The 21,793-nt window shown below is 49.0% G+C and overlaps 1 protein-coding gene across 1 annotated transcript in view; it reads right to left on the bottom strand.

The window, feature by feature from the left end:
- LOC142559685 (kelch-like protein 33) overlaps positions 1-21,793 on the bottom strand; it is a 178,118-nt gene that overhangs the window by 24,170 nt on the left and 132,155 nt on the right. Inside the window, exons 7-8 of the mRNA XM_075671250.1 lie at positions 9,483-9,599; positions 7,032-7,215 (exon numbers count right to left, since the gene is read on the bottom strand). Coding sequence (XP_075527365.1) covers positions 7,032-7,215; positions 9,483-9,599 — 301 coding nt within the window. The remainder of the gene's footprint in view (positions 1-7,031; positions 7,216-9,482; positions 9,600-21,793) is intronic.

The raw sequence follows: 21,793 nt of genomic DNA, 5'->3' as shown, positions 1-21,793 counted from the left end.
ACGCCAGAAATACTTGAACGAGAGCTAAGTAGAGCCTACTGCTGAGCCCTGTCTGATGTGTGCATGTGGATTACTGTGCTATGTAATAATGTGTTTACTCTCGTCTTCTGGACTTGTACCACCAAAGCAGTGATGGAAAATATTTAGCGCATGTTGAGGTTAACCAACCAAAATGCCCACATATGTACCCATTTTTTTTTTACAAAAATAAACCTTCTTAAAATGAAAGTTGCTGGCGCATGTGGACGCGGATAGTGAGCTGAACGACGCGGTGATGTTACCCCCCGGTTTATTGCGCATAGACTCAGCGTTGTTTTGTCTGTTTGCGTGTATGATTTTCTCAGCGCCCACTGCTACATTTGCGACAGATGACCGAATGACAAAAATTGAGTGTGGGCGTTTCAGATCGTTGGTGTTCATGAGCGAAAGTGCACATCGACATCACCATGCAAGACTTTTAGTAAATACCAATTCGTCCAGAGTCACCTTCAAATGTGAGCTTCTTCCTTTTTTAACTCGCATGGCTAAACATCTGCTGCCCGTTCCGGTGTTGCAAATAACGCATCTTTTCTTTATCTGCTCTCCGAAGAAGTGTCACTCTTCTTAATTATGCATCTATGAGCTGCAAACACTTCGTAATGTTGGCAACGCGCCATTATATCAAAAATTGTGGGAATTTGGGAATTCGACGCACCATTGCGCGAGCGCATTCACCTCTTCTGCAGTTCCTACGCCTCACCCCCTTCGAACTCCGAACCGTTTGCAAGCGGTGGCGCTCCATTCGCGATGGTTCGTGGTGAGGGCGGGGGCGCTGACGTCCGTAAATGCCCCACAAAATTCAAAAGCAACACCAAGTGAACGCGACGCTCGTTATAGCTGCCGTGTGCCGCCCCATTCAAAAGCCGCGAAAGCCGCACACCTGCTGCGAGTAGCGCCATCTATAACTTTCATCGCTACTCTGTGCAGCCAGCCGGCTCCCGCCCGTCACACTGCCCCCTTTTAGCCACCGTAACCTTGGCGCTGCCGCTCTCGTGCGAGCTCCCGCTTCCGCTCGCGCCAAGCGGAATGCAGGGAGTGAAAGGGCCCGCGGCGGCGAAATACCTGCTCCTATGTCCCTCTCCTTCTCCCTCCCCCAAAGCGCGCTATGCGCTCGGCTCCCCTGCGTGCCACTGGACAACGAACATCGAAGGCTGCACTTACTATAGCTCCGTTGGAAATATGGGGGATTCACGTCGACTTTCGCAGGGTCGTTTTAATCAATTCAATTCTTTATTCAACATCATCATCATGAGGATGTTGGGAGCGTCGACAAAAAGCAAGACGAAAGGTTTGACAGAGGTCGACGCACCCTACAATGACTTGGCAACAGTATCACAGTATATCATATAGCATGTGTAAAGCATTCGCAATAGTAACATTGGCACAAATGAAACGGTATTTGAACATTACAGACAAAAAAAAAGCACAAAGCACTATGACAAAAGTTTCAGTGGTACATAAATATGCATCAATTCACAGCGCGTTATTTAACGTCTGTGGAAGAATGTATCTAAGCCTTTCGCGACCATAATTCGTTCGCGTTTTAGGCACAAGCCACGTGAAGCCAGTGCGGGTAGCATACTTAAGTTCCTTGCATTTCAAGACTGCCAGGTCTAACATAAATGTATTTTTCTGTCTTATACTTGTTTTATACCGCCTTAATAGTAAATTTTCATACAGTTGGGGAAGGGGGGATGTCAAGTGACGCAAAGATCGGTGCGGTATGTTCAAATCTCGAAGCATTAACAATATTTCGAGCAATTCTCTTCTGAAGCATGTGCAGCCATCTGATATTAGTAAATGACGTGGTGCCCCAGACCAAAATACCGTAATTAACGACTAAGAAAACAGTGCATTGTACAGCATTTGCTTAACAGGCTTCGGTAGGAAATATCGCAGTCGGGACACGATACCAACAACTTTTGACAACTTGCCCATGACCATTTTAACGTGCTCGTCCCACGATAAATGTTTATTAAACAAAACAGCCAGGCTTTTGACGACGGGAACTATTTGAATGGACGACGAACCCATCTTTAAGCATATCTGTGGAGTAGAAGCAATTTTGTTACGAGGCCTAAATAATACAGCTTTACTTTTTTTCGTGTTTATGATTAGTGAGTTCGATTCAGACCATTCATGAAGTAGGCGCAGGCAATCTGTAGCTTGCTGTTCAAGATCTCGTACATGTGCTGCTCGGAAGAACAGAGTGGTATCATCTGCGTAGATCACAAATGTTGGGATCTTACTTAAGCAGACTATGTCGTTGACATAAAGGAGGAAAAGCAGAGGTCACAGAACACTTCCCTGCGGAACGCTAGAAAAAATATGTTTAACATCTGATAGTTCGTTGTTTACTGCTACTTGTTGGACGCGAGAACTGAGGTAGGGTCTAATTATGTCAAGACATTTTCCGCGAAAACTGTAGTGTTCGAGTTTGGCTAGCATTGTTTGGTGATTGATGTGGTTAAACGCTTTCGAGAAATTCGAGATTAGTTATTTTTGGGTTAGAAGTGCAGCCTCTGTCGAAAAGTTCTTCCTAAAACCATGCTGGCTTGGCGTTAGTATATTACATTTCCCACAGATACTAGACATACGCGTATAGAGTATCTTTTGCAAACACTGAGAAAATTGGAAGAATAGAAATTGGGCGATAATTTGATAGGTCGTTTTTGTCTCCACCCTTATGAACAACGGTTACTTTAGCAAACTGCATTCGTTTAGGGAACACTGCATGTTCGATGCAACAAATAAAAATATGTTCTAGGACTGGGCTTATTATATGGCTACATATTTTACTGGCTGAATCTTAAGGTCATCTCTGTCCCGTGAGCTACTGTTGCGGAGGGTCAAGAGGCAAGCTTCGATTTCGCTGGTGTCTGTTGGCATCAAGAATGCAGTGGAAGGAACTCGCGAGTCAAGGCATTTGACAATTCGGGGGGGCACATAGCTATCTGCCCGAGACCCGAAAAAATCATTAAATTTTACGGCTAATAAATTTTCCACCGAGTGGTATCTTGTCAACTAAGACATCAAGCGTGCCGCTGGCATGTGCACCTCGATTCAAAAATTTCATTTATTGTTTTCCATACAAGGACACTCCTTTTTAACACGTCTGGGTTGCATAACTTTTCCATATACTCTTGTTTTGCTCGGCAAAGAAAAGACGTGGCTTTGTTTCGATACGTCTTAAAACACGCCAAGTCATCCTGTGATCTGCTTTTGATGAAGCGGTTATAAATATCGTTTTTTTTATTTGAGGACATTCGGCGCTTATCCAGGGATTGCGAGCCTTACGAGGTTTTTTAAGCGTCTCAAGTGAAAACTTTGCTCATAAACAGACTTAAATGTGATAAAGCAGGCACATAAGCGTCCTCTGGATCACTTTCATGGAGCACAGTACTCCAGTTCACACCTGCAAGTGCTGACCGAAAAGAATTCATTGTGTTTTGGTTTATGCGCCTATATAGTACCGCAGGAAGCATGCATGCGTTGTTTTTGAGCAGTTAAAGAATCTACAAACAAGAATATGGGCAGATGATCACTTATTTGGACATTAATGACTCCTGAGTGAAGACAGTCAACTCGACAGTTACTAATGAAGACGTCAATTGCCGTCGCTGTCTCTAGCCGTGTCGGTATATTTATGACATTAGTGAATCCGTTGCTGTGTAATATGCAGTCGACTTCAGATTTACGCGCAGAGGATAAGAAATCAATATTAATATAACCACCCAAAACTAGATTAAGGTTGTTTTCTGTGTTCTACTGCAGATATCCCTCAAGAAAGCGAACAAAATTCGAAACGCTACCTCTGGGTAGTCTGTATATAACAGAAAAGACGTTTCTTCTGCTTTGTAATGACAGAATTTCGTAGTCCTCGTGGGTTATAGTGAAGTCGACAAGAATGTCGCATTTGAAAGTATTTTCTGTTGCTATCATGACGCCACCACCTCTTTTATCAGTACGATTCTGCACATATGTATTGTAGCCGGGTAGGTGCATAACATCGCTACTGCTTTGATACCAAGCTTCAGTAATCATTATTACGTTGAAACGGAAGCTCAGTGTACAGAAAGTGCTTCTAGCTCATCACCTTTATTGCGCCAGGATTGCGCATTAACATAAAAAAGGACAGAGTTTTGTTTTTCTGAGAAAACGTAGCACAAAGGTCAGAAGGCGACACGATTGAGGACATGTTAAAGCGCAATTTGTCATTTAGTTGTTAGGAAAAAGAACTACATTGTATCTACGCTATCTTATCTAGGTCTTGTACGCAACTGATGCGCACAATCGCCGACGACTCAGTTTTCCTAGCCAGAATGTGCCCAGTTTGCGTCCACACAAATTTCCACTTCTGCTCCTTTTTTCGTGCCACCGACATTCCCAGTAATTTTTTGAGGAGTGGACACAAGTGTTCGTTCACATACACAGAATCTGAACCGCTATATCCAAGGCTTTGTGCTACGAGATTGGTCTTCATCGCTTTCGCTAGCACAGTGTCACGTTTTGCTCGAGGTTTTAACTGGACAATTACATTTGTATTTCTCTTGTTCTTCGTCTGAACCCGGTGGCAAACTCTACAGCACTTTCCAGTATCGGCTCATCGATCATTTCGCCCATTTTTTGCAACATGTTCAGAAGGCTTTCATTTCCCTTTGCTGGAAGTCCTTTAGTTTCAATCTTGTTATTCCGGGAATACTGTTCCACACCTGTCAATCTTTGTTCAAGGTCAGAACGTCGCGTCTTCAGTTGCTCACACTAGGATGACATTGCAGCGTTCTCAGATTTTAGTGCCTTATTTTCTTCTTGTAAGGAATAAACCTTAGCAAGCAAGTCATCAAACTGTTCGCTGCAGTGCTCAACACTATTAGTTCTCTCTAGTCGTTGCGTAAGTCGCGTTCTAGTGAGTTGCGCATAGCTGCAATCTCCTTTCGAAATTCTTTCCTCAGCTCGTCTCGAACTTTTTCAAACTTATTAGGTATAGTAAAAATACACTAGATAACTGGTTCAAGCAGCAAATGTCATCAAAGCAGAGACCGCAGTGTCAAAGTCAAATTGACAGCAGCGGCAGCAATAAAACGTAACAAGTCGGACGGAACAAGAGTACTGTATACTAACCTGTAAATAGGCAAAGGACGTTGCAAGCGACTGCTCGAATCGCCGCCATTGCTGCCAAGATGAGGTACCGAGCAGGGGCGTGCCTTTTATACAGCCAAGAAGCCGGTCAGGGCGCTGGTGTAGGAGACCAAGGCGCAGACGCAGATAACAGGCAGAGACGGTGACTGGTGCAGACTGCTTTGTCAGCAGAGGGGCTCCGAGGCAGCTGCACAGGCTTCGGTAGAAATGCTCGGATGAGGCAGAAATGCTGTGAATAGGCAAAGTACGTTGTAAGCGACTGTACGAATCGCTGCCACTGCTGCCAAGAAGAGGGACCGAGCAGGGGCGCGCCTTTTATACGGCCAAGAAGCCGGTCAGGGCGCTGGTGTAGGAGACCAAGGCGCAGACGCAGATAACAGGCAGAGACGGTGACTGGTGCAGACTGCTTTGTCAGCAGAGGGGCTCCGAGGCAGCTGCACAGGCTTCGGTAGAAATGCTCGGATGAGGAAGAAATGCTGTAAATAGGCAAAGTACGTTGTAAGCGACTGTACGAATCGCTGCCACTGCTTCCAAGAAGAGGGACCGAGCAGGGGCGCGCTTTTTATACTGCCAAGAAGCCGGTCAGGGCGCTGGTGTAGGAGGCGAAGGCGCAGACGCAGATAACAGGCAGAGACGGTGACTGGTGCAGACTGCTTTGTCAGCAGAAGGGCTCCGAGGCAGCTGCACATGCTTCGGTAGAAATGCTCGGATGAGGCAGAAATGCTGTAAATAGGCAAAGTACGTTGTAAGCGACTGTACGAATCGCTGCCACTGCTGCCAAGAAGAGGGACCGAGCAGGGGCGCACCTTTTATACAGCCAAGAAGCCGGTCAGGGCGCTGGTGTAGGAGACCAATAATAATATTTGGGGTTTTACGTGCGAAAACCACTTTCTGATTATGAGGCACGCCGTAGTGGAGAACTCCGGAAATTTTGACCACCTGGGGTTCTTTAACGTGCACCTAAATCTAAGCACACGGGTGTTTTCGCATTTCGCCCCCATCGAAATGCGGCCGCCGTGGCCGGGATTCGATCCCGCGACCTCATGCTCAGCAGCCCAACACCATAGCCACTGAGCAACCACGGCGGGTAAGGAGACCAAGGCGCAGGCGCAGATAACAGGCAGAGACGGTGACTGGTGCAGACTGCTTTGCCAGCAGAGGGGCTCCGAGGCAGCTGCACAGCCTTCGGTAGAAATGCTTGGATGAGGCAGAAGTGCTGCAAATAGGCAAAGTACGTTGTAAGCAACTGTTCGAATCGCCGCCACTGCTGTAAAGAAGTTAAATTAATTGTTCTTGTGAAGAAAATTTGGTCCATTTGGGTGCGAATCGAGCCCGCGCCTCCTGGTTGCGAGACGAGCGCGCTTCCCCTACGTGACGGTGGCTCCACGGTTCAGGAGTGGCCCAGTGCTTGCGTCATTGGGCACGTGATGGCGTGGCCAACGGGGAAGAGTTGATTGTGTAAAATCAGCGTGTTCATGATGTTCCGAGGTCTACAAATGGTATAATGCTTTCGCATTCCCACACGTGAGCAGTCCTAAGTGTCTTTGCCGAAACTTTTTTTTTCGCGAATACTGTAAATGTATCGTGCTTATCTCGAACGCTGACCAAACAGCACTCCCACCAGCTTCGAAACGCAGAGCTTCAGAAAGGTTGACATTCCCAATGATTCTTGTAGGCTGAATATCTCGTCATTCCATTACAAAGGGCTGATCATCTCCGAATTTTTCATGCAGAAGACACGCGCCTCAGCCTGCTGCGAATACTTGTTATTGTACGTTTTCACCCTCAGGTATGGCCAGGTCGGGCCTCAACTAGCCTTTGCGTTACTATGTAAAGTTTCATTTCTCGCTCACCTTCCTCGCTTGTCGCGCCCCCCTACGGCGAACAGGGTACCCTGTACAGCAGCACATCCGTGGTATGCCCTCGGCACCTGAAGGTCCGGCAGTTGAGTCCACTGATGCTCTCCCAGTTGGTAACAGAGGCACGACGCCAGAGGGCGGGGTCGGCCAGTCAGAGTGCGACGGCTATTAAGTCCACCTACAGAACGAAGTGCGATGCGCTAGGTCGGTTGGCGTACTTGAAAGGGATCGAACAAGGCGGGACAAGTGTGCTGCGCATGTGGTTCACATTCTGTTCAGCCTTTTTGCACAGCTGGATCCCTTCTACAAACGAGTAAATTAACGTGCACTTTCTTTCAAGTTCAAATGGTTGAGCGAGTCGTGGTGTTCTGGTATAGTGTTTGTGAGCTCAGACCTGTAGAAATGAAGCGAAACGAAAAACTCCAGCCTAATAGCGAGCCCTGCGTGCTCGTTTTCCAACCCGACGTGAACAAAACGACATGTCGTTGGGCTAGCAAGACGGACAACCGTCTTCTCTGTGGAACACATTCCGTACGCAACACGCTTATTTTCAACGTAAACGCATTGCACGGCCATTAGCAGAGTTGCAATACAATGTGAGACACGCGAAGTTTATGGTTTCGCCAACACCTCTGGTACAGCGGCTTTAATGGCGAGCAATTTTGCAAAACAATAAGTAGTTTCACAAGAGCTACATTATATCGCATTGGAAGTGGGTTTCATAGCTTTCTTATGTTACGTCACTACTCGGGTTTTATTAGGTTTTATTGCGATAGCATTTATTATGGGCACTCCACGCGCATTTGTGCCCTTGGCGTCTGCGTGATCTTCCGTATCCAAGAGCGATATATATTCGTCGCCGCGTGCCACATGCTGTATGTGCGGGTGAAAACGCACAAAACTGAGGCGATGATGGCGGCTCAATCTCGCGCGCGCCAGGAAGGAAAGCGGGGAGGAAGCGCGCCGTCTTCCATCGCGCGCAAGGCATCGGGAGGAGAGTACGGAAGGCAGGTGGTTCTACTGCAGAGGCAGTAGCCGTATTACGTGGCCCCACGAACCCTCTTTTTAAGGCGATCTGCGATGAGGAGAGAGTGCACCGAGTGTTGGTAGCTTCGTGGTGTGCGCTGTGTTTTACTCGTTTCGTTCGTACTGAAGCGAGAGGTAGCACGAACGTCAATTCGGCCTCTGCTGTTGTCGCGCTTCCTCACTCCAGCGTTTTGACAGCGAGTTTCATCCGTCATCGAGTGAGATGTGTTTTTCCTTGTGCACAGGTGGCACCATGATTGCTAATTTAATTAGTAATCAAATGTTTACAAGTTTATATGGCCGATAAAACTACTACCCTTACATCGTATAGCTGTCTACTAATTTGCTATCGCAACCGATGCTTCGCATTTCGGGCGGAGCTGCAACTTCTTTTTTAATACGAAAGCATTATACACCCCGCGAAGGAGAAAATCCGGTGACGTTAACATTTCACGCTACCAAACACCACGTGACCAAGCAATCACATCACGTTCCTGGCGCCGGGCTTGCTGTCGCTCGCACTGCGAAATCGCACGGTGAACAGCTACGGCGTCGAGGAAGCGCCGAGGCCCACACTGAGTTCATCCACGTTCAGACAAACCTGGCCCACTCCCAAAATTTACTTTGCCCAATTGGAGCACATGAACAAGTGAAAAGTATCGCGAGGAAGAGTAAAAATGATTTCGCATTCAATGCACGTAAGGAGACTTAAGTGCCTCTATAACTTTCTTTTTGGAGTTATAGCTTTTCTTGCCTACTTCGCTATGTTCTAGAATCTGCCCCAATTCACTTCTAATCGAAAGGGCACGCTCGATGAAATGCCGTGAAAAAAGCAAGGCGCATGGGAGAGCTCGGATACATCACAAGTACTGACACCACAACCAGACTAAGTGGGAAGGATGTCCCGGATGTGCTTGCGCAAGCTCTGACGCCACTTTCGGCTAAGAAAGGAAGTGCATGACAATAAATAACGCTGTTTTCTTTTTGTCGTTTTGTCGCTTGGCTCATTCGGAAAATTTCCTGCTTATCTGTTTCCTTTCTTGTCTGTCGCGTTTTTTATTGCTATCTGGAAAATAAAACAATGTCAAAGTCTATAGTGCTTGCCCTGTCCAGTATATAGTCGTACATTTTTTTTTTACGTTAGCACAATGGTTAATCGCAACAAGAACTTCTACTCTTGGTCACGAGTGCCTTAAGACGCCGGTTCATAACGTTAACTAGAAGCATGAAAGTACGGATATTGACGCTTTTCTAGGAATATATATACGTCATCGGTAACAGGATGCTACTTGTTTAAATGCTTTAGAATTCTGTCTCCGCGTTGTTACTGTCACGTCGCCTGTTGGCTCTAAAATGCTCTCGAGAAACGCTTTCAGAGACTGCTGATATTTCAGTTTGCTGCAATGATGGAATACTTACCGATGACGTACACATTCTCACCCACAATGGCACCTGCGTGATGATGGCGTGGTTCGGGCAACATGGCCACTCGGTGCCAACGGTCATCCGCTTCCTCGTAGGCCAGCACGGCACAACCTGCGACGAGACGTTCTGAGTAGCAGCACTTTATTCTTTCTGTCGTTTTGGGTAAATTTATGCGTATCTCGATGTAGACGTTTTTCCACATGCAAATATAAACTTTCGATTTTCAGTGTGGAAATGAGATCTGAACAATGCGTATTCGTTGCGCGTACACAATATGGACGTCATTCAATCGCCTGACTACTTTAAACAACGTGATAAAGGAGGTAAAGATAGGTAGGTTTAAAATGTTTATATCAGCATAAATGCATAAAGTAAACAATGATAGCAGTCAAGTCCACATAACTAGCTGGCGTGTGTGCACAGATGGGCAGTCTCGGTTTAGATGCGCATAAGCGTACATCAACATATCTCACTCGGCGCCGGCGGCCGAACGTCGGTCAACGTTAGGCCATTGTGGGTCTCCCCAAGCTCAGGTTGGTCATGGCAGTGGACTTTGGACCAACTTAAGCACGTTCGACTAAAACAATAACCCCTGGCATGTGTTCCATTATGCATTTTTGTCGAATCGCGTTCGAGACCCGTTTTTCTGAGGAATAGGATGCACGTAGACAGGGCCATGGCTGTGAGTTTCTAACACATCTCTAGGCAACTACGACAGATTACTAAAAGAACTGTGACAGCTGCGTGAGCTTACATTTCATTTAATGTTTCAGATGCATTACAAGAAAGGGAAGACAAGGCTAAAAATAGAGAGCGTTATCTGACGTTGTCTCCAACACCCACGGCGCTGTTAAAGGGAAGCTGAAAGCTTTCCAGAAAAAAAATGAGTCTAGAGCAGTACGCCGTGGTTGTAACGTAAAATTGAACATTATAACAAATGGCACAACAGGGGATAATCAATATGCATGGTGATCTTGTAACACTGGAACGATTGCCACCTCCGCCATATTGCCAGAGTCGCAATCGTGAAGCACGTTGATGTAGCGCGGCTCGGCGATCATCGCCGCGCAGCTATTCCGGATATCAAAAGCAATCAGTCACCTTCATCGTTCAGGTATTAGTGAAGAGAGAAACTGTCACGATCCACCCCGGGTCGTGAACAAGGGAGGGCTTGTGGCACCCTCCGATAGACGAACGCTCCGCAGCGTGGTGGTGCTGAACGATGACTGACCAGCGAGCAGCCGTGCTCGTCGGTGTTTATTGTGATGCGTTGACCAATGTTGCCTGCCGAGCTTTAGGAGGCCACCGAGCTTGGCGGGCGAACCAAGATTATGCCCGAGGGGGCGTCACATACTTTCTACACCCCCTTACCCCCAGTTTGTTTGTTAAATGAAAAAATTACCGACGATTACGTTACTTCCTAATGCGAAATTTGAGCGCAGCAAATAAGCTGTTTCACCTTTTCGATAGATTGAGGCAAAGAAATCGAGCAACACATGTATGCGCTATCACAGAATTTTTTTTTTATATTTCCCGTACTCCTGGATCATCTCGACGGCGGCGACGGTAAGCTTCTGCTTCGGCGGCACGCACCTCTGGATTCTGACGGCGACGGCGCTGGGCCTCTGCTCTGGCAGCTCGTTTAGCAGCAGCAGCAGCAGCAGCAGCAGACGGAGGACTTCCATCGGTCGTCTCGCTCATGGCTCAGAAAGAACTGGCAGATAATTTCGCAGTGGCGAACGGCAGCGGAAATTTCGGCTCGGGCAGTGCACATATACAGATCCGCCGCCACCGATCTGGCTCTCTGATTGCCACCGCACAGGGCGAACGGCAGCGGCAATTTCGGCTCGGGCGGTGCACATATACAGATCCGCCGCCACCGATCTGGCTCTCTGATTGCCACCGCACAGGGGTTGCATTGGAGGAGGAGCGAAGAAAGGAATTAAGTTCGAGCCGGCGCTTTGACAACCGGAGACTCGCAGGAAGAGGGGGGAGGGGGGCGGCGTGTACACCCAGCGGCAAACGATGGGGGCAGAAGCGCGCGCAGCAAGCGGACAAAACGATAAAGGGAGGAGGGAAGAGATAGCAGCGACTGACTGATGCCGCTGACGCCGATAGTGAGTCAACCCCAGCTGCGGAGTTGGTTTCAGGGACAACGCCGCCGATGCCGACACAAACAATATGATACCCTCGCTTCCGCAGCGCTAAGAACCAGGTCTAGCCGTGGGAAGGTGGTCACGTATTCGTCGACGTGCCGGGGCCTACGTGAAATAACCGGCGCGTCGGCAACTGAAGAGCACCCTATCCGCCACACAAGAACAGGGGGGGAGGGGACCCTTTCCTCCTCTTTCTGCATGGCGGCGACGGTGTTCTATGCAGTCACGTTATCTTGACTCTCTAGCGGCGTCAGCGGCATCCAGCGGTATCAGTCGGTCGCTGCTAGCGCTGGGGGGATGAAAGGGGGGCGGAGCTGGTTACGAGGCCGACGACAACGCCGACGACGACGCGAAACCCAGGAACGGACGCCAAAGAGCTGCGCTCTAAAACAAACGTCCATGTTCACACTATGAGGCTCTGCCTTCACGCTAGCTGGGTCGACGGTGCCTGCTACCCTGGCGAGTAACGGTCTGGTGGCCTCCGCCGTCGAGTACTCCGCCTAGGCACCGGTGTTGACTGGTCGGGTGTGGCAACGCCGGGTGCAGCCTGAGCCAGCCTTACTCCATCCGGAGGGTTCGTAGTGGTCGGCTTTGCGAGTGGTGCTGGGCTCGACACCGGTCCAACTGGTGCCGCACCCCTGGCTACGGTTGCCGCCTCCGAGGTTGGTGGTACTCCGCTCGAAGTGACTGGTGCTGCCGCTAGTCCTCCTGCGGGCTGGAACTCAGTGGCAGTCGAGGATGCTGGCCAGGTCCCGAGGCGAGGCCTGACATGGTCGGCGTGTCTGTGCCACATGGCCCCATCTGGCATGCGGACGAGCAGCGATGAGGCGCTGGCAGGAAACACCACCTGTCCCGCAGACAAGGGTGGGCCAGGACGGAAGTTCCTGGCAAAAACTGGAGCTCCCGACTCTGGCAAAGGCCCGGGACGGCATCCTTGGTCAGCAGCCAGCTTCTGCTTCAGCTGCTTCAAAAGCACTGTGCATCGGAGGTCCGGATGCAAGACGTCCAAGGGTGTCTTGACCATCCGACCCAGCAGGAGCTCACAGGGGGCACGGCCAGTGACATCGTGAGGCGTGGTCCGGTACTGAAATAGTATCCGGGCAATCTGCGTCCGGAAATCCCCAGTCTGGCTCTTCTTGAGCTTTTCTTTGATGGTTTGCACCACACGCTCGGCTGCACCATTTGAAGCAGGGTGGTACGGTGGAACCATCATCCGGCGGATTCAGTTTTTCGTCAGCCAGGCCAGGTACTCTGCGCTTGCGAAAGCAGGACCATTGTCGGACACGATGACATCTGGCAGCCCTTGGGCGGCGAAGACCTGTCGTAGCGCTGCAATGGTCGCGCCTGCTGATGGAGTGGTGACAGGTATAACCTCCACCCACTTTGTAAAGGCGTCCACCAACACCAGGAAGTAATGGCCCAGCAGCGTCGGCGACGACCCCTTCGCTAAGTAAAGAGGAAGGGTTGCCTCCATGTCGCCAAAGCGAACGCTGACCTGTGCCTGACTCTGGACCTGAGAGAGTTGCCCGGAGTAGCTGCGCAGCATCACGCCCGAAGCTTCGACGGACACGCCGGGGAAAGTACGCTTGAAAAGCTTCCCTGCCATTATAGACACGCTGGCCCCTGTGTCCAGCTCCATGGAAATTGGGTGCCGCAGATTTCGACGGTCAGCATGTATGGCGGCACAGACGACGGTACAAAGCCTGTGTGCCACATGAAAATCGGCGGGTTCTCAGCCACGACGTGGAGCCTGGCCGCGGAAGAACTTAAGCTTGCTGCCGCACGCCTCCGCCACATACGCTTGCGACGGCTACCCTGGCCGCGGGCATGTCTGGTACCTGGGCTTGAATCAGGCTGCTGCTGCTGTTTGCTGTTCGTCCTCCCCCTTCGGCATACACGTGCCAGATGCCCAGTTTTTCCGCACGGGAAGCATTGTGCTTGAGAGAACTGGCACTGTGAAGGGGAGTGGGCACCGCCACAGCGACCGCAGGTAGTGGCCTTTGTCGCGAACTTGTTGACCGCCGCTTCCGCCGACGGTGAGCCAGTCGCACGGGCAATCTCGCCGGCGTCCTTGGCGGCAGCTTCCATTGCCAGCGCTGCCTTCACGGCGTCGTCCAGCGAGGGGTCGGGAAGCTCCAGGAGTCGCGTCTGCATGGCGGGTTTGTTGATTCCGCAGACGAAACTGTCCCGGAGCAGTGAGTCCAGCTGGTCCCCGAAGGCGCAGGCACTCACTAACCCTCGTAGCGCAGCAACGAATTGCCCGAGGGTCTCTCCTTCCCGGCGGCTCCGGTTGTTGAAGCGGAAACGCTCCGTTAGTGTGGACGGTGCTGGGTTAAAATGCGAGCGCAGTATGGCAAGCAGCTCACCCAGCGTCTTAACGTGCAGCGTGGCTGGCTTGAGAAGGTCGAGCAAGAGGCTGAAGACGCGGGTCCCGCAGCTGGCCAGGAAAATGTCCCGGTGTTTCGCCTCGGGTGGGTCGTTTGCGCGGAAGAACACGTGGACTTGCTCCTCGTAAATTTGCCAGGCGGACCCATCTCCCTCGAACGGCTCGAGTCTTCCGTACAGCGGCATGGCGACAGCAACGGGGGGCGGTGTTTCGGCGCTCGCGGTGGCGTGGAACGCTCCGTGGGTACTCGTTGCCATCCTCGTCGCCAGTGTCACGATCCACCCCGAGTCGTGAACAAGGGAGGGCTTGTGGCACCCTCGGATAGACCGACGCTCCGCAGCGTGGTGGTGCTGAACGATGACTGACCCATAAAATAAAGAAGAACTTTAGAGAAGGGAAACTGTACCTTCCGCGGTGGTTCGAAATTAAGCAGCGGCAGCGCATGGAACTTACCTAGGTGGTCGCCAGATGGCGCTGCTGAAACAGGAAGCGGAAATACTCATTTTTTAGAGCATCATCCAATATGGCTGTTTTTTGCCTATCGTGTACGCTTGCATCCGCTCGCACGCGCCGTACTCGCCCCGCCGGCTATGCGGCATGCCTCGGCTGCCCCGTAGCCGGTGCGTTCTAATTGCCAGGAGACCAAAGAGGCTCTACTGACGCCCATACAAACAAGCCACAAGTGAGTGAACAGTACGTGCGACTTTATTGGCAGACGACAAGCAGTGTACAATCGCCCAATTTTTTAACCTGAACGCGCGAGCATCGACCGGCCAGTCGATAAGCGCCGTATAACGGAGTACAGCGGCGAAGTGTGCGAGAATACGCGCGTGCGCGCAATGCACAGTCCAATGCAGCTTCCCTCTGCCAGGCTGTTCCGGCAACCGGACCCCACCCCACCTGCTTTTTTGTCCTTTATCGACTGGCCGGTCGATGCTCGCGCGTTCAGGTTAAAAAATTGGGCGATTGTACATTCTCGTGCGATAGCAGAAATAAAATTTGTATGTCGAGATATGCTGGAATCTTTGACGCGCGCTCGTAAACGGCTCACCGTCGTCGTAGCACATGGCGGTCTCGTAACAAGCGACAACCTGCGGCGCAAGTAGATTGGACATAGTGTCCCGCCTGTTTGCAACGGCAGTCGCTGTTAAAGATGTGCAACTTGCATAGCGAAGCAATCGGGTGAACCAGGCATCTGCTGCCACAGCCAACACAGCGACATAGACTACCCGGCATTTTAGCGTTAACTCCTTTCCAACCTGCACGTTACTTTCTTTTCGGGGGCCGCTAATGTGTGGCTGGCACTTGGTCTCCCACATTGTCCCAATATGGACAAGTCGCTTTCGTGGGCATCACCTTCATCAGCCACTTTTGCGGGCCTTTGCACCCAACTTCACACACGGCGGACCATGTAAGCACGCATGCCGGTCTCCGTTCGTGCTTAATCGCAGCCGGGAAAGGCCACAGACACAATTTGCCCATGGATGCAGCAGGAAAGGCTTAACGGGGAGCACGAATCACGGTGTGTAAATTGGGAGTCTATGTCGCTGTGCAGATTGCAGGAGCAAATGCTTACTTCGATAGACTGCTTTCCAATGCAACTCACCAGGCCGCCACATCCGATAAGCATATCACCGCGACCGTAACCAATTGAGATAACAGCAAAAATAAACGGCAATCATTCACCACATAGTGTTCAGGCAATACATTATACATTGGCTATGAACCATATGGCAACAGTGAGCATTCACATACACGGGTCTCTCAGGATACACTCAGCCGCCTACTTATAGGCATAATGCTTTTCTTCGTCGCATGTGGTGGTCTGGTAACGAGCAACAACCAGCAGCAGAAACAGATTGGACATTGTGTCCCACCTGTTTGCAGCGACAGTCGCCATTACAGATGAGCAACTTGCATTGCGAAGCAATCGGGTGATGCAGGCATCTGCTGCTGCAGCCTACACAGCGACATGGACTACCCGGCATTTTAGCATTGACTCCTTTCCAACCTGCACATTTCTTTCGGGGGCCGCTAATGTGTGGCTCACACTTAGTGTCCCACATTGTCTCAATATGGACAAGTCGCTTTCGCGGGCATCACCTTCATCAGCCACTTCTGCGGGCCTTTCCAGCCAAGTTCATATACGTCGGACAACGTAAGCACATGTGCTAGTCTCTGTTCGTGCTTAATCGCAGCCGGGAAAAGCCACAGGCACAATTTGTCCTTGCCTGCAGCAGGAAAGGCTAAACGAGGAGCACGAATCACGGTGTGTGTAAATTGGGAGCCACTGTCGCTGTGTAGACTGAAGGAGCAAATGCTTACTTCGAGAGACTGCTTCCGAATGCAACTGACCTGGCCGCAATATTCGAAAACATCACACGGCGACCGTAACCAAGTAAGATAACAGCGAAATTAAACAGCAATCAATCAATGCATGAAGTTCAAAGAATACATTACACATTGGCTACGAACCATACAGCAACAGTGAGCATTCACATACACGGGTCTCTTAGGACACACTCAACCGCCTACGTACAGACATAATGCTTGCCTTCGTCCCATGTGGTGGTCTGCTAACGAGCGACAACCAGCAGCACAAACAGATTGGACAGAGCGTCGCACCTGTTTGAACCGACAGTTGCCGTTGAAGATGAGCAACTTCCATTGCGAAGCAATCAGGTGACGGACGCATCTGCTGCCGCAACCAACACTGCGAAATGAACTATCCGGCATTTTAGGGTTAACTCCTTTCCAACCTGCACGTTTCTTTTCTGTCGAGGGCCACTAATGTGTGGCTCACATTTGGTGTCCCACTTTGTCTCAATATGGACAAGTCGCTTTCGTGAGCACCACTTTCGGCAGCCATTTTTGCGGCTAACAACTTCATACACTTCGAACCATGTAAGCACATATGCTGGTCTCCGTTCTAAGCAAACCATGGCCGAGGTAGGCCACAAGTACAATTTGCCCATGGCTGCAGCAGGAAAGAACGAACGGGAGCACCAGTTACGGTGCGTGTATACTGGGAGTCTATGTCGCTGTGCGGGCTGCAAGAGCGAATGCTTACCTCAAGAGACTGCTTACCAATGCAACTGACCAGGCCCTCACATCCGAGAAATGTAACACGGCGACCACAACCAAGTGTGGCAGCAAAACCAGATTCTGCAATCAGTTATTCAATGTAGCTTGCGCAAAGACCCAGGCTATCGAGGAAGAAGAGCAATCATCAAGGAGACTAGGAATATGGAAAATGAGAAAGCTTGCATTCAAGAGAGAAACCACTCTGCTCTGCAAGCAGTGAAAGCCAAAAACATCAAGAAAAGTAAAATCGTGCATAGCAAACGGTGCGTAGGTTAATGCAAGACACATGTCAATGTTGCATCAGCTATTTCAGTAGAGGAATTGTGCATGACAACATACACTAAAATGTACTGCTACAGATAAGTTATGCTACTAGACAGTGACTGGTATTAGGTATCAGCGAAGAATCGGTTGACCTTCATGTTTGGATGAGGATGAATGATCTCTAACGAGAATGGGCAATGAAAGGGCTTGCGTTTATAGAAAAAAAGTTGCACTTGGCACAAATGGGATTAACATGGCCAGGATTAAGGGCAAACTGACGGAACTCTTTTGACCAGCGTTGTCCATGCTTGGTCAGACGTTGCAGGTGCATCTGAAGACGAAGAATTTCTAGAAAGTCATTTTTGAGTTACCTGGATGACTCAGCCAAATGTCCGTGCTGGTGGAATGGCGGCTGAAGCTCTTTTCAGTCTTGACACAGTGCTCTGTAGACTTGATATTTCATGCAAATTCTTCTTTGTTCTTGGTGTAAAAGCCTTGCAAATTCGGCTCCCGCCCCTTTCTGTTGGTATGGATAGGACTCCTGTGATGACCAAGATATGCTTGGCATGGACTCTGTTGGGGCAGAACGGTGACACATGAGATACTGTACAAATTAGCCAAACTCATGTGTGTTTTCTTTTATGTTCGAACCAATTATACTGAAACATAAATATGAACAAACATTCATTTCTGCTGCAAACAAATGACATGTATCTCAAGACTAGCAAGCCAATACAGCATATGTCACGCATATTTATTTCTGAACCGCATGTTTACATTGTAGTAGCAGCCAACGTCCACACAATGGACGTGTTGTAGCAGGCAGCAGCTTCTGTTTAGTGTGTGGAGTGTGTTGCTTTATACTGGTGCCATCCTCATTACTGCATGTCTGGAACAGAAATTTTGACTGAATCAGAAATTGAAAAAGCGCAATTTCGCAATATAAGATGCACTAAGGTGTGACATATATATTGTAACGCTTTGCGAATACAGAACACATGCAAATGTACCCTGTCTGTTGTAGGGTGCTGAAGCAGCACGTTAAATAAATATTGCTATTGTCCATAAATTTATGTCTGCCTAACTATACAATGCATGTAAACAGCAAGTATTATTAAGATCACAAATGAGAACATTTGCGCGTTCATTTATACACCGGAAGAGGTCACATTGCTGGTTCCACAAGCAAATGCATAAAGTCATGAAGCTATTAGAACTGATGCGTTATTTTTCTGCACGAACGTGATGCACTGCTTCACTACTGCAAAAATAAATGCCCTACAGTAAACCAAACTGAACAAGCAAGAACATTTGGAACCCACAAATACGAAATATGAGTGAATTATCACGCTTGAAACTGTTTAATACATTAAATTCTGTACTTTCACATCATTTTACAAAAGCATTATTCGGTTTTGTGGACAAAAAAAGTTGCCGGATGACTCGAAAAAAAGTTTTATATGTATATTGTTAAGGCTACCCAGTCACCCATGGCCACGGCTACAATGGAATAAAAAATGCGACGCGCGCTCCGATATCGCTCTCTCTTTCCTGATTGTGTGTGTATAACGACAGCCTAGCAAGTAACGGTTTATTTAGGAAACAGCAACGGAGGATCTCGACTGCCATATGTTGTGCAGGATCTAGTTCGTTAACTTGTCTCCGCCTGTAAGTTAATGAGACGGATATTATATAACGATTCAAGCAGCGGTGTTAAACGACTCACCGTTATTGCCGTTGTCAGCCGCACCAGAATCCAGCTCCCGTTTCGATTCAGACGTGTTCCGAATGGCTCACCACCTATACCCAACTTTCGGGCTTACATGTCCGCTTGCAAACACGTCACTTCACCCCAGGTTAAATAATGCGGGACATCGAAGCGCAATAAACTAGCTTTAGCAAAAAAGAAGCAACCAGTCCGAGTGCACGAACGAATGAATCCGTGCCGCCATGCACTCGAAAATACCGGTAAAAATTTGAAATCCAGGCCAGAGGTCACGTGAGAGATCGATGATGCTGAACGCTATTTGCGTTTATAGTGACAAAGAAACAATAAACTTACTTACAAAGGGTACAATATCTAATTAGCAATGATAACTTCGCCCTCTTTTTTATGTAATAAAAATGTTTCGGTAATTGTAAGGGAAAGTTTGTAAAATAAAATTGCGTTTATTACGGCTCCTCTAGCGGAAAATGTTCAAACTAACGTAAGCATCCCGAAGTGATTCTACTATGCTGATTTTCTTAGCAGCAGCACGCGGTCGATTTTTTCGCCCTCTGTGGCCATTTGTTGAACTTGAGAGTGTGCGGGGTCTGACTGACCGGCGAGTAGCCGTGCTCGTCGGTGTTTATTGTGATGCGGTGACCAATGTTGCCTGCCAAGCTTTAGCAGGCCACCGAGCTTGGCGGTCGAACCAAGATTATGCCCGAGGGGGCGTCACATACTTGCTACAGAAACTCACATATGCCCCGCGAATCAACGAAGCCGCGCCCACTGGTATTTGCACCCTTGGAAATGTGTCTGAACGGCATTCTCGAAAGACACGCACACTTCTCCTAGAGGATGCACTTTAGCTCCGGGGCTTCTATCTAAACACACGAGATAGGATGAATTGTTTTTCTCGGCGACCACTGCAACAAGTTTGATGAGGTTTGTTGCATTTAAAAGAAAAAGTTAAAGTCCAGTGACTGTTGCAAGCTGATTTGGTTTAAGCCGCCGAAGCTTTAAGAAGCATTTTTGAAGATTGCTAATTTGGAAATGTTTAAAAGAAGTGCAAACAAAGTGTTCTATATTCTATTCCTTTTTCCTGCAGTCTTCAATAGATAGAACAAACTGGACGATGCTCTAATATAAGGGTAGAGAACATCACACTTATCTGAAAGGCTTTGCGCATTCGCACCTTTCCGGGTATTGTCGTGCGCTAACCGAGCACATGGCATCCCTCTTCCTTTCACTTCATGATGCTTGCGATACCATTCCTTTGGAGCGTATGGTGGTTCCGTTCTGTTCACCCGTCGAATTATGGGCTGTTGTTGCGTGCCTAAGTGGACGTTTGCTTATTGTACATTTTACGCTTCAGGATTTCTATTGTCGGACAATCTGTTTACACGTACCTAATGTTGAAGCTGACTGAAATAATTTTTCAAACAATTCGTGTCTGTTCAGTCACCGCGAAAAGCTGTGGCGTAAAATATTGGCGGCTTACCATATTAGAAGGAGGGGCTCAGATTGGGTTAGTCAGCCATGAGTATAACTTATCTTTAGGTTTGGTACAGAAGACGACAAACGACGCTGTGTGTTATCTAGTGTGCCTTCTATGTCTGTGTCGACGCACCTGCGCTACAATTAGAATATGCCTTATCAGCAAGCCCATGCAGGCGTGTACTGCTTTCATTAGCTTCATTGATGACAAGTCGCTCACACAAATGCGTTCATAGCCTCGCTGAAAAGGGTACGTAGTATTATAGGGAGAAGTAGTACGTCATAATGTTGTAAATGACATACTGAAAACTGAAGCAGACGCGACGCCCTGCGGGAATGGAGGTTATGCGAAACATTTGCTGGTAACTGATTACGCAACAACATATGGAATTACGCGAAGCGTTACCAGATGAACAAACCTGTTCGTGTAAGACGAACAGCTATGTGTCGACGCGAGTGTGTGTGACGGCAAACGCACGGATAATATTTAGGACGACCGTGTGACACCGACGGCATGACTTCTAAGCCAACCGTTCGACACGTGCTTGCGACATGCCGATTGCGGGGGTCTACGCAGTGGCGTAGCGACAGGGTGGGCTGGGGGGCCGTGGGCCCCGGATGCAAGGGGCCAGTGGGGGGGGGGGGGGTGTCATATACGTCTGAAGACACCCGGAAATTTTCGATATCCTCGCCTTCCTCGACTACAACCGGGGGGGGGGGGTGACAAAAGACCTATGGGCCCCGGGTGCCAGACGACCTAGCTACGCCACTGGGTCTACGTAGGTACTGGACAAGCGGTGAACACAGATTATGACGTCGCCAGCGACTACGTGTTAAGCAATCGCATGTAGTTAGGGCTATGTCGTGTGATGTTTGTAAAAAATCAATCGCGCCTTCCAGTCCGTGACCATGGCCGAACAGTGAAACTGTGTTAGTTGCACCGAGTGTTACACCATGCAAGTCAAACTTCGCAAGCAGTCTATATCGCAAATATTTTCATTCACCATTCTTTCACCTCATTTCCGCGCTTTTGCGGTAGGCAGATTTTTCCTCGAGAGTACGCACTACTGGTGGTCTTCCCATAGTTGTAGGTGGGATGGAATGTGCGGAACCACTAATCCAAAGCTCTGTATATCGGGCGCCCACCACTGGAGGTACGGGCACTGCAATCATTTCGTCGATTGGTTTGACGTGGCTGCCGGCAGTTCTTGCT

This window comes from Dermacentor variabilis, chromosome 10 (assembly GCF_050947875.1).
Source record: "Dermacentor variabilis isolate Ectoservices chromosome 10, ASM5094787v1, whole genome shotgun sequence".
Classification (NCBI taxonomy): domain Eukaryota; kingdom Metazoa; phylum Arthropoda; class Arachnida; order Ixodida; family Ixodidae; genus Dermacentor; species Dermacentor variabilis.
The sequence above is the reverse complement of the archived record's forward strand: the minus strand, read 5'-3'. Positions and strand labels throughout refer to the sequence as shown.